Source organism: Heteronotia binoei, chromosome 4 (genome assembly GCF_032191835.1).
Source record: "Heteronotia binoei isolate CCM8104 ecotype False Entrance Well chromosome 4, APGP_CSIRO_Hbin_v1, whole genome shotgun sequence".
NCBI lineage: Eukaryota > Metazoa > Chordata > Lepidosauria > Squamata > Gekkonidae > Heteronotia > Heteronotia binoei.
The window spans coordinates 26,572,438-26,585,896 of NC_083226.1; the positions used below are offsets into that span (position 1 = coordinate 26,572,438).

Below are 13,459 nucleotides of genomic sequence, written 5' to 3' on the forward strand. Positions count from 1 at the left end.
AATCACATCAGCATTGTGGTTAAAATAAAATAAAATAAAAACAACCAACCAACCAAAACGAACGAACGAACAAACAAGGTCTCCATGTTGTATTATTCTGTGCGGGACAAAACTACACAGATTTGGATTCGATTGCACAATGCGCAGTTAGTTCTCAGTCCTCTGGTGCTGGAAGGGCGATTTCCACGTAGCTCTTTTCACCCATGAGGGCCTGTACAAGTCTGCAGGATATGTGGAAGATGATGTCCTTCCACTTCCACACGCAAAGGTGTTGGTGACAGGCAACGGGCAAATTTCAAAGGCCATTCTTTGTGTTTGGCAATGTTTCCATTCGCGGAAGGGTGGGGAGTCCTTGAAGAGGATCCATTTCTCCGCTTTCTGAACGCACTCTGACTGCCTCTCGTGTAAATAGAAACCCAGTCCCACAAAGGACATGCAAAGTAGTGCAAGGGTTCCGTTCTTAATGACTGTTCCATCATTCTGCTGACACCCGCCGCAGGCTACTGGAAAGGCAGAAGTTGGCGTTTCCATTGTGAGACACAGTCACGGACATCGCAGGGGCAATCCTGCTGCCACATCCCTCATCCATGGTCTCCAATCCACAGGAAGGAGCACGGTCAGAGCAATTATAAGGTCCGGACAGCCACGGGGTACAGGAGCGACAAGTGTTCTGCTCCTTTGATTGGGAGCTTTTTCGCAGTGTAGTAATGTATCACTTCCGGGACGCTGTCAAACGGAGGGCTGTTCTGGCCTAAAATGTACTTCTCTTTGGTTTTCGTCAGCTTCATGTGCATAAACCCTTGGTTGCTCCTGTAAAAAAGAAGAAAGAAAGGACATGATATATAGCATGGAACACATCTGTTTGCAAAGCCAAAATCAGCTTTTAATAAATCTTTTAAGGCACAGAGACAGAAAAAGGAGAATGTGTAGATTCCTAGAGAAATAGCGGTTCTGCCATTTCCCACACAGAAGAGGTAAACTTGGCTTCAGCATGGCACAATGCCATAGAATCAACTCTTCAAGAGCAGCCATTTTCTCCAGGGGAGCTGATCTCGGCCAGATGGAGATCAGTTGTAAAAGCAGGAGATCTCCAGGCCCCACCTGGAGGCTGGCAACACTAGTTGTGCAAAGTAATACAAAAGGTTAATGAACATTCTGAAGGCTACAAGGTCAAAGAAACTGCCAGTGTACAAGGCTCAGAGATGGGCAGACTGTTGGTGGGAAAGGATACAGTGTTGATTTATGGATGAGACTGTGGCTTAGTTCAGACAGAATGCCAAACCACGGTTAAAGACACTTAGCCATGATTTTTCATGGCGTTTGGCTTGGCAAATTATAGTTGAGTCCCTGGTCCTGCCTCTGGAGTCACCTGTACCTAGACTGCTGAGCAAATACAGAAAGAACACAAACAAGCCGTGTTCTCTGTTGTATATTTGGGCTTTCAATATATGCCACATTTTGAGTAGTGCTCAGGTTGGCTTGGTGTAATTTTTCACTTGACTGTGTCTGAGAATATTACCTGTATGTACAAGTGCGTATTTTGAGAGAATGGGGGCTGCATGTCAATACAGGAAGGGGTTCAAGAATGACAGGGGAAATGCACAGTGAGATTTCACAGGTGTACATGTACATAAAGTCTGGGTAGGGAGACCCACAGTTTGCTCCATGCAGATGTCACGCTGAGCCAAGCTAATGCAAACCATGGGTTGCAAAGTAATTTCAAACCAGCATGCCGGTTTGAGTCGTCTGCAACCTGGCTTTTTCAGAGATGTCAAATTCATTCATTATGAGGGCTGGATCTGACATAAATGTCACTTTGTCGGGTCGGCCCATGTGTGCCATAAAATGAACGGCAGGTACTGGAGAGATATAAACTATATAAAGGACAGTGGCTGGTAAGCTCTGGGTTTCTGTATCCTCACTGCAAGGCCCTGTGTGCTGGGAGGGAGGGTACAAAGGAAAACCCACATAAATGGACTGGAGAACCAGCGGTTCAACGCTGGGCAGATGCTCCCACGCTGCTTGACTGAAGACGGTTGTTCTGCTGTGTTGAAGCCACAATCAGAGTGGCTCTGTCCACTCAGCCCCCCCAGTAGCCTCCGGTTCCTTCCCTTGCACTAGTTTGTGGGATGCATAAGAGCTGGCCAAACTGGTTCTGCTGCTTTAGGTATTCGCAGGGCTTTTTTTCAGCAGGAATGCACAGGAACGCAGTTCTGGCTGGCTTGGTGTCAGGGGGTGTGGCCTAATATGCACATGATTTCCTGTTGGGCTTTTTCCTACAAAAAAGCTCTGTGGAAAACAATGGTGATGTCAGGGGGTGTGGCCTAATATGCAAATGAGTCCCTGCTGGGCTTTTACTACAAAAAAGCCCTGGGTAGTCAGATCCTAACACTGCCTCATGGTTAAAGAGCTACATCCGCAGAAACCCTTTGCTTACAAAAACTGCCTACATGTTAGAAGCCCATGAGAATCTAGGAAGTGCAAAGAAAGGCACCTCCCCAGTTAGCAAAGGGGGTAGGGGTTGGTGAGATGCCACAGGATAAACATTCAGTTCTGCATCTCAGGAGTCAGTGGACAGACCGTTTTAAGCTGAGAACGGCTTTTCTTCCTCCTGAAATTGCAGAAGAATTTTTTTCCTTTTAAAGTGAACATTTCCTATGGAAAACTGAAGCAAATTTCAGGCTCACATTATTCAGATTTGTTGAAGCAATTTCGTGATGAAATGACCCTTCTCTGCAGAGCAGAAATCACTGCAGGCACTGTAATTATAGCTTTGGCAAGCTTAAAAAAATCTTGATTTAAATTTCAATTCTTTATAAGAATGATTCTCTTTTGAAACATAATTGCTCTCTAAACGATTTCCTTTAAGCCAAGTGTGACATCTCTAAATACATTATTATGAGCAGATATATTGTTCTGTTCCTTTAGTTCATTATGTGTTTTTTCCCTCACTTTGCAAGTAAATGGTTTTGGATTCTGTCACTAAATTAATGGGATTGTTGGAAAAGGTGCATATTAATTCAAGGCTGGAACAGAGCACAGAGTCTGTCTGGATGCCTTGAAGGCTCAAAGCTATGGGAAGAAAAGAAGTTACGGGCAGATAATCTCTTTCCATGTTTGCTGTGCTATTGATTGCATAATGGCCAGTTCTGTAGATCAGCTGCTGGGTTAACCAGGGCTATCAGAAAGCGATTGTCAGAGTCTTAGAGCAAACTGTGGGAGGCTAGGAAAAAATGTTTGAGTGCTAGAAAATTTTATTTACAGCATTTATAAATAAAACATCTCCTGCCCGAGGCAGCTAACCATTAAAACAGCATAATAAAATATATCACATAACCAATTAAAAAGCAGAGCTAAAATATAATTATATAGAGCAGAATACAACTTTTTCTTACAAAAAAGCCCGTGTGAAACAATGGTGATGTCATGGGGGTGTGGCCTAATATGCAAATGAGTTCCTGTGGGAAGGGTGGGATAAATATCAAATAAATCACATCAATCCATTCAAAACATAAGGGCAGGAAGGAAGGATCATTGAGGGAATACCAGATGAAAGAAGTGAGAGTCATGAAAGAAGTGAGAGGTGCCATGACAAAAGAGGGTCTTTCCTTTAGCCTAGGGTTTCTAGGCCCCTCCTACCCACCAGCGAGGGATGGAGGGAAGGACCTAGACTGTTTGGCACCCTAGGCAAGACTAACTACTTGCACCTCAGCACGCACTGATAACCAATTCTATCTTATGAGCCACAGAACAGAATGGAATCCATTCTATCCTATGGGCCCATAGGATAGAATTGAGGGATAGGGCTGCCATGGCGGCCTGACCCCAGAGAAGGGGCTGCCCCACTGCCTACGCCTCTTGGAGACTCTGAGAGGCATGGGAGGGGAAATCTTCTCCTGCTTTTGGACCCTAGGGAAAGCAGGAAGAAAGCCCCATCACTCGTGCCTCTTGGAAACCCCGAGAGGTACGTGGGAGGGGGGGGGGGGAAATCTTTTTTCTGATTTTGCATCCTAGGGTGCAAAAGTAGGAAGAAAGCCCCACCGGTCTGGGGGTGGCTCCTCAATTCTGTGCCCTTGGAGCGGTAGATGATTGCCTAAGTTGCCTAGTGGAAGGTCCGGCCCTGGGTAGGGCTGCTAGATCCAAGCTGAAAAACTCCTGGAGATTTGGGGATCAGGCCTGGGGAGGGCAGGGAGCTCAGTGGGGTACAGTGACTCAGAGTCCACCCTCCAAAGCATCCATTTTCTCCAGGGAAACTGATCAATGTCATCTGGAGATGACCTGTAATATCCTGGGGATTCCGAGGCCCCACCTGGAGGCTGGCTTCCCTAATTTATCCTTCGAAAGTGTGTGTGGGGGGCAGAGCAGGAGTTCAGAGGATGACTGTTGCAGCTGGATAGGTTTATATGGGCATAGGTGGTACTAAAGTTATGCTGGTCCTAAACCATAAACGGTACTAAATTTTCTAGAGTTGGGTAGAGTTGGGTGGATACTACCCCTATCCTACCAGTCCCCTTAGCTAAGTTTATTTACTTATGACAATATTTTACCCTTTTACTTTTGGCTCAGGTTCAAAGATGTCCCCCAATCTAAGGAGGTTTCCTCAAACTTAAATTAGAGGATATCTCCTTAGGTTGGCGGAAGGCTACTTGGAGGATAGGTGGATCCTGTCCACGCTCTGATTTAACTATTTCCAGTATTCCTGTCACGGAATGGCACCCTGGTAGGAGGAGTACATTCCTGTAGAGAGGAGCTGGGTTGTGCAAATCTATGACAGAATCCATGGGACATTTTCCTGATCCTAGCCTTTCCTTATACCACCATATCTTCTGTTTTTATTGACGTAGTACCAAGCTGGGATTACTCTTGCCACAATCACAGTGAGGCGCTAAGAATGTGGGAAGTGTAGTTCACAGGAAATGAGGCATGGCTTGAGGAGAGTCGCATTCTCTTAGCCTAAGCCCACTGAATTTCTGCAATCCGTACTGTCCATAGGCTTAGCATTCCCCTGGTCCAGGTAGGGGAATCCCCTACGTTCGAATGCGGGTCAGCGGGGGAAACCTCACACCAAACAACAAAAACAGGTATCGTTGCCTTCCTTTTTTTTAAGCAAAAAAGGAAGGCAAGAATACCAGAGATGAAAACAGATGAAGAAGAAATGATGAAGAGAAGGAACGCTGAGGTAAATCACTGTGGATAGGAACACCACACGATGGTTACATCAGAAACATAAGATTAGGCTGAACATTAAGGAAAAGTTCGACATTAAGAAAAAAGGGTAAGCAATAATACAAATCAAGCCAATTAGCTGCACAATCTGCTTCAATTGAGTATTTTCCCCTGGACTCCACAAATCCTGGCCAAATCCAGTGGAAAGTGCTGTCAAGTCGCAGCTGAATTGCAGCGATTTTAGGGTTTTCAAGACAAGAAACAAACAGGGGTGGTTTGCCATTGCCTGCCTCTGCATTGCAACTTGGGCCTTCTCGCTGGTCTCCCATCCAAGTCTTGAGACTGGACAAGACCAGTCTAGCTTGGGGTGGCTCTCAAAAATGGCCTTCCCATATCAAGTCGTGCCCCTTTTCCTTGTAACCTGTAAGCTTGCCTCATGTCATTCTCAAGCTAGGCATTTCTCTATTCTTGTAGTATGCTTTGGGGGGGGGGGGGGGTGATGAACTCAAGTCATGATGGCCAGTCACAGGTAAGGGGCATTACACGCAATGGGCAATCAAGGTGGGACTCAATTCAACAGGTTCCCAACTTCTGCAACATGCAATCATACTCTGAAGAATCCTGCTGAATGCAATGCGTAATTCAGTTAGTCAAGCTTTCAGTTTCTTTAATTCCATTTTACTTTAGACATGAAAAGAAAAAGAGACCCTCCCTTTTTTGGGGGGGGGGGGTTGGAGTTTTAAACTCTGGGTGCTTTTTTTAACAGAAAGAAAACTAAATGGCTTTCCTCTGGAAAAAGCAAGAGTCCAGTAGTACCTCAAAGATTAACAAATTTTGTGGCAGGGGAGGAGCCTTCGTGAGTCACTGCTCAGTGACGATATCTGAAGAACAGCAGTGACTCACAACAGCTCTTACCCTGCCACAGATTTTGTTAGTCTTTAAGGTCCACCTGGACTCTGGCTCTTTTCTGCTGCTACAGACTAACACGGCCGCCCATCTAGATTTTCCTGTAGAAAGACAGCTTACTCTAATATGAAGGTGACAGTGCCTGAAGAGGAAAAACACCCGTCTCTGTGCCTTCTGCCAACACAAGGGCAACCAAGCTGGAAATCCACCCCTACCGATGTTAGCAGAGTGTTCTTTAAGCAACAAGGTCAAAGCTTCTATCTTTACCTGAAAGTTTTCCACAGCAGTGGCCTGACTGCCATGTATTGCCAAACTCTGATCCAGTCATCAGCCTACACAGGTGAAACCTGCCCATCCACCCTATTTCACCATATTTCCCATCAAGACCAATTTCCAGTGCCAATGTTTTGTCCCTGGCAGATTGCCACAGTTGTGGTGGGCCACTGGATCAAGGAGTATCCACCTGCTATTTCAACGGCTGTCCCTTCATGCTTTGCAAGGAGCAAGATGTTTCTGTTAATATCTCCCTCGGTTTTCAGGCTGTTAAATGGAACTCAATTTCAGTTTCTTCAGACACAGACACGGAGTTCATAGCTTTCAAGATGAATCAATTGGGTTCTCTCAGCTGAAGAAACTGAAATCGGGTTCTGTTTAACAGCCTGAAAACTGAGGAAGATATTAATCAAAACATCTTGGAATATCTGGAATGGGCATCTCGTGAAGGCTGAACAAACTCTTTGCCTTTTGCCCCTTCATTGGAAATTTGTGGACTTAGCAATCTTGTACTATGAATTAAAGTTATTGGGGGGACAATGGAGATGCGATGCGTTGAAGTATTTGTATAGCTTGATATATTGTTACAATTCTGATGTATATTGTTAATTTCTATATATATATCTTTGAATTCTATTGAATATAGTTATATATGGTTGAAATCAAGAAAAATTTGAGATACATTTGTATTATATTTTGATATTTGGCCGATATCCATGTACTAAGTCTAGACACTAAGACCCCTTCGGTTTTTGCTCCGAGAAAAAATGGCTGCTTTGAAGAGTGGACTGGATGGCATCACACCATGCTGAGGCTCCTCCCCTCCCCAAACCCCACCCTTTTCTGGCTCCATCCCCAAAGTCTCCAGGTATTTTCCAAAACAGACCTGCTGGCCCTATCCCTGAACTTTATTACCGCAAATGAATCTCTGCACAGTTTCTGTGGATGTGCACAGCTGTGTATGCTTGTTTGCTTTAGAAGATACGCCGAAAGGTTACAAGTACAGTCAAATGAATGTTCCACTAAAAGTGTAATGGGAAACTGCTAATTAAAAGAGGCTTGTAAATACCCCCTGGGATCCACTAAGAATCACTTCCAGGCGCTGTGGTGGATTGGAAAGAGAGCAGATTTGTCTCTTTTCTTTCGGGTGAATGTGCCACCATGTGCGGCCTGGCTTCAAAACATTTTTGTGGGTTGGTAACTTGTGTGTGAACTTATATGCAAGGGTGAATTTGAGCATGACAAACACCATTAAAAGCAGGTTTGGAAAATTAGGGCCAGAGAGAGGCTGGGCATTTGGGGTTTTCTTCCCTCTCCCCGAGGCAAGCAAAAGAGCAGCTGACTTGGGTAAATGCAGATAAGCACTTATTTTGACGCAAGAGGCAAAACTGAAGGTGTCTGTGGGAGAAGTTGGCAGCATGGAAATCCAGCTTGGAATGGTGACGGAGGTGGAGGAAATGGCCAACCTGATAAGGGCAAACTTGCAAACCCTCTTGGAGGCAAAAAAAGAGCGTGACTATACGAACTTATGAAATCTCCTTTCATTTTGCAATTGCAGGAACAGGTGACTAACATCTGGCAAGGCCTCAAATTCCACTCTTATAGACTCGACTCCCTGACCTGGGAGATTCATCCCCAAAGATATGATAGAGATTTCTGTGGGGATTTTTGTGAGCAATTGCAAAAAAACTCAGGCCTGGTCCACACCCACAGTAAATTTCCTGGTAAAGCTGTTCCTGGACTGTACTACTCGGAAACGTCAAAAAAAGAGGAAAACTGACTGCTTGAATGTTCCCAACAGATTAATGAGCCCCTTCTACCAAAAACTTACACATCTGGTTCCATCTTAGCCTTCTCCCAACATGTTAATTTCAGCATCAAGGGATTTATTTGGGGGAAGGAAGCATTCAAACATGCAGTCCTTCCCTTGCAAGGCAACAGAACAAACTTTGAGTTCAGTGGCACCTTTACATAAGAACATAAGAGAATCCATGTCAGATTGGGCCAATTGCCCATCTAATCCAATGCTCTGTGTCACACAGTAGTCAAAACCCAGGTGCCATCAGGAGGCCCACCAGCAAGGCTTCCCACCTGTTGTTCTCCCAAGCACATTTAAGACCAACAAAGTTTAATTCTGGATATAAGCTTTTGTGTGCAAGCACACTTCTTCAGATACACATTGCAAGGCAATGTGGAACAATCCAAGAATGGTTTTACTAGCTGAGGACTGTCCTACAGACTGAGTTAACAATCATGCAATCACATTTTGTTTAAAAAGGTAGTCTCCTGTGCAAGCACCGAGTCGTTTCCAACTTTGGGGTGATATTGTATCACAACGTTTTCTTGGCAGACTTTTTATGGGGTGGGTTTGCCATTGCCTCCATAGTCACCTACACTTCCCCCCAGCAAGCTAGGTACTCATTCTACTGACCTCAGAAGGATGGAAGGCTGGGTCAACCTTGAGCCAGCTACCTGAACCCAGCTTCTGCCAGGATCAGGTCATGAGCAGAGCTTGGGCTGCAGTACTGCAGCTTACCACTCTGTGCCACGGGTGCATTTTAGGTGGTAACTAATGTTATCAAGATATCAAGCTGGATCAACGGCAGCCTCTCTGGACATACGTTACACTCTTGTGATAATGGATCTTTATCAGGGCTGCCTGGTCTCCAAGAGCTATTTGGCACAGCTGTACTGTCATGCAACTTCACACAGGTACAACACCTTAGAGCCAAAAGACTGAGTCAGAAAGGTGACCTCAGCAGTTGCATTTGGAATGGGGCTGTGATGCGGATGACTGGGGTGGGTGGGTAGGAATGAGACACACCAAGGAGGCATCATTATCTAGCTAAAACATACATACACACATTGGAGAAAGAATCTTTCCTGGTCTGGCTTATTAATTTCAGAAGGCCGGCAAAATAATGATTTCTGTAGCCTGATTAAATATTATTCATTGATCGTTTCCCCTGCACTGGACAAAGTCAGATCAAATCTTTCAGAAGGCAGTCCCAGAATGGTTAAAATGATGCCATCCCATTGACACAAGGCTAGGCAATTAAGAGCAGATGGGATAACTTGCAACCTGCTGTACTAACCATCTGCTCAGGACTATTTATGAAAAGGTGGCATGCATTTCCTTGTGGTCAAGGAAATGGCAAGAGACACGCAGCAGACTGCAATGTGCAGATCTGTTTTTCTAATGCTTAAGTGTACGCATATAAGCACAAAAGTGTGTGCAGGCAACACGTATATGTATCATGCATTTAGCAAGATGCTGTGACCGGGGTACACTCCTGTGGTACTTGAATGTACCCTGGTTGGGACATGAAATGGCCCCAAGAAGTCTGGCTTCGAGAGCCTCAAAAGTCACAATAAAGGAGACCACTGCTGCTCAAAAAGCTTGCCTTTTCCACTGACTCTGACAAAAGGTAAAGGTGGTCCCCTGTGCAAGCACCAGGTCATTACTGACCCATGGGGTGACATCATATCATGACGTTTTCTTGGCAGACTTTTTACGGGGTGGTTTGCCATTGCCTTCCCCAGTCATCTACACTTTTCCTCCAGCAAGCTGGGTACTCATTTTACCAAGCTCAAAAGGATAGAAAGCTGAGTCAACCTTGAGCCAGCTACCTAAACCCAGTTTCTGCCAGGATCGAACTCAGGTTGTGAGCAGAGCTTGGACTGCAGTACTGCAGCTTACCATTCTGCGCCACGAGGCTCCTCTCAGGAGGCTAATGCAAAAAGACAGCCCAGCTTGCAAGCACTGATTTCCAGGACCAAACCAGCGCCAAACTGCCAGGTGCTAAGAGCTCTCCTTGAAACTGCTTCCCTGGAAAAGATGCTGAAGCTGAAAACCATGGAACCCAGCCCTTGGCGGTTTCAGAGAGCCCTTCCAAGGTCCAGCTCTTCCCTGAAGAGCCTCAAGAAACCACCCTATGATTGTTTCATATGATGGAGTAAGAAAGAGAACAAAAGCTCCAGCCAAAGCTCTTGATAGGGATATAAGTGGCTGCCTCGTTCACACCTTCCCTGGTGCCCCTTTGCAGATGAAAAAGTGAGAAACAATTAAAGAGGACTCTGGAGGAAGCAACCTGCTCAATTATCCTGCTGAGCTGCAGAAAAAAGGATAATATCATCTCTACTTATAGGGAAAGGGGAGGGGGATGACGCCTGCCCCACCACTGTAACAAACAGAAAATTTCTCATCAAGAGGATTATCAAATGCTCCCTGTTACATAGGCCTTCCCCGCCACCAATAATGGGAGCCATCCCCTTCCTAATAATCAAGGCATTTAATAATACATCACACATCTTCACAACTGCTGGGCCATATCGCCTACAGCAGAGCGTTGCTTCCTAAGACCTCTTTACTTTTGGGTTGTAATTGCTTAATGCATTTTTCATGAAGAGCACAGGGTAATAGTTATGTTAAATGGCCTCCCCCTCCCCCCCCCATGATAAAATGACTTTAAAACACTCCCATGTAACATTTATGCAATTGTAGGCAGAGTGAGCGGCCTGGTGATTACCAGCCTATTACTTGGAATCCCAATGCTGGGTTCACTTCATCTTAAAAGGAGGAGAAAGAGAATCATCACCCCTCCTCCCGTCCATCAGAATACAAGCTGATTTCTCTCCACTAAGCGTAATTATGAGACGGCTGCTGCTCAGCCCCATCACGTTCAGAAGCTGCTTGGGACAATCACCGTCTGGAATCACAGTCCCTAGCTAGTTAACTCTGGGGCGCCTCTCCACGGATTTGTCAAGATCACAGGCAAAGCCGTATCAGCTTCGGAGGAAATCAAAAGCAAGCGTTACAGGGAAGAAATGAATTTACATTGTTTTTGAACTGTGGGAATACTAAGGAAGTTCTATGAACCATGCCTATGTTGTCACTGCAGAAGAAAATGTGCATAGATGCAAGCGGGCAGCCGTGTTGGTCTGAAGCAACAGAACAAAGTAGGAGTCCAGTAGCACCTTTAAGACCAACAAAGTTTTATTCAGAATGTAAGCTTTCATGTGCTAGAAGCACACTTCACCAGAAGAAAATGTGCGTAAGCCTGCCCCATGTCAGACACAAGAGTCACTCGGAGGAGCGCTTGTGTGCTAAAGGTAAAAAGGTAAAGGTAGTCCCCAGAGCAAACTCCAGTTGTTTTTAACTCTGGGGTGATGCTGTATCATGACGTTTTCATGGCAGACTTTTTACGGGGTGGTTTGCCATTGCCTCCCCCAGTCATCTACACTTTCCCCCCAGCAAGCTGGATACTCATTTTACCAACCTTGGAATGATGGAAGGCTTCCGCCAGAATTGAACTCAGGTCATAAGCACAGCTTGGACAGCAATACTGCTGTGACGGACTCAGGGCCTTAGCCTGAGTAACTGAGAAACAGGCTTGCAGCGATTGGTGAATGTTGCCTGAGCAACGGAAAAGTATCCTTTTGAAGTTTGCTCAGCAGAAAATCACCTCAGGATTTTTAGTCTTAGCCAGGGGGTCTTCGGGAGAAGTCTTCAGAATACCAGTCTGAAGTGAAGACAATGGGCTTAGGCTGGGCAGTTGTAAAACCAACTGGATGAGGGGCTGAGAGCGGCCAGAGTGGCTGAGCTCCTTGTGGCAGACAGCGTTGAGTGGACTCTGTCTGGAAAAGGGAGTTTTCAGATGGTTTGAAACTCTCTGAGGGAGATTTTGCCAGTGCATCAGGCAATCTCCAGGTACAATCTAAATCACACAAATACACACTGAGGGGAGAACTGGATTCTGGTGGTCAGCAGGGTTGCTCAAGACTCTGACCAGAGGACTAGCTGTGGGGCTGAGACGCATCAGAATTGAGGGGTGCGAGTCCTGGAAGATAGCTAGTGTGAAAGGGTCTGTGAGGGAGAATACTGACACCAGTCAGGAGTTCTCTATGTGTGTGTGGAAAAGTGATTAAAGTTTGTTATTTATATGATTTGGCACTGCCTAAGTTAGGGTAAAACATTTGAAGAAACAGCATTCTGAGTGCCCAGAAGGCACAGACAGCCTGTGTGAAGTAGAGTCTAGTGGTACTCTGAAACTTGCCTGGTTTATTGTTTATTTTAAAGATATTCTGCAATAGTAGTGCTATATTTTTACCTCAGCCTGAAAAATCTCTACTCTCTGTAATTGAATTATTCCGCCAACCCGCTGCCAACTGATTTGCCTTTTAATATTGAACAGTTAAAATCAATATTATTTCATCCCCCTCCTTGCCTTTTGTTACTTAATAAATATTTTGTGGGTTTTGCCTTTAAAACTGTCTGGTGCCAATTATTAAGAGTTCTGACAGGATTTCTGGGAGTGTTACTGAGGGACTGAGGGAAGGTGACCGGGAAGAAATTTACAGTGGTCACCCTCCCGAGTAAAGCCTCTGACTGGGTTGCAGCTTACCACTCTGTGCCACAGGGTATCATAAAGGCTAATGGCAGAACTTCATGTCATGTTAGACTCAAGATTGCTGCTGAAAAGAAGCAGCCCTGTGTCAAGACCTCCTTGCTCTTCCTATGAAATTTTGCAAGGCTTATTTATATCCTTTCCCCACCTCTGTTTCATAACACTGGCTGTTACTAGTAACGTAGGAAGACACCACAAGTCCAACTAAATATCATTTGGGAAGTGGGTAGATGGATGGGAGAATACCCAACACGCAGCTGCCATTTTTAGCAGCAGCCACATACCCAATTTCATGGGTCGTTCCACCTTTACAGGCAGGGGTCATTTCATAGAAAAAGAGGTGCTGGAGCTTATTAGCACAACTCATTTGCATAACTCATTTGCATATGCCACATACCCCTGACATCACCAGAAGGTGTACTGAACTAGATCAGCGCTCAGCATCTACCTTAAAATGCTTCTTGAATTAGAATTGTCATAATAAAACCTTATTCCATCATACTTTTTAAATTACTTTCTCCTATGTGGCTACAGTGGCATGATGAAGTTTTCCATCTGTCTGCTTTATATGTTTTTGTTATTTCCCCATTTTTTGTAGGGAAAAATATTAAAAAGTCTTTTCAGCAAAATTTTCACAGAGGGTTTGAACAATGGAGCCTAGAAGCAAGTTTTTTTTTGGGGGGGGGAGGTGTTGTAAGAAAGAAAGC

At 45.0% G+C, this 13,459-nt stretch overlaps 1 protein-coding gene across 1 annotated transcript in view; it reads right to left on the reverse strand.

Annotated features, from left to right (window-relative positions):
- Positions 1 to 275: 275 nt before the first annotated feature.
- Positions 276 to 13,459, reverse strand: part of SHB (SH2 domain containing adaptor protein B) — a 197,191-nt gene continuing 184,007 nt past the window's right edge. The window contains exon 6 of the mRNA XM_060237019.1: positions 276 to 810. Coding sequence (XP_060093002.1) covers positions 627 to 810 — 184 coding nt within the window. The 3' untranslated portion in view covers positions 276 to 626. The remainder of the gene's footprint in view (positions 811 to 13,459) is intronic.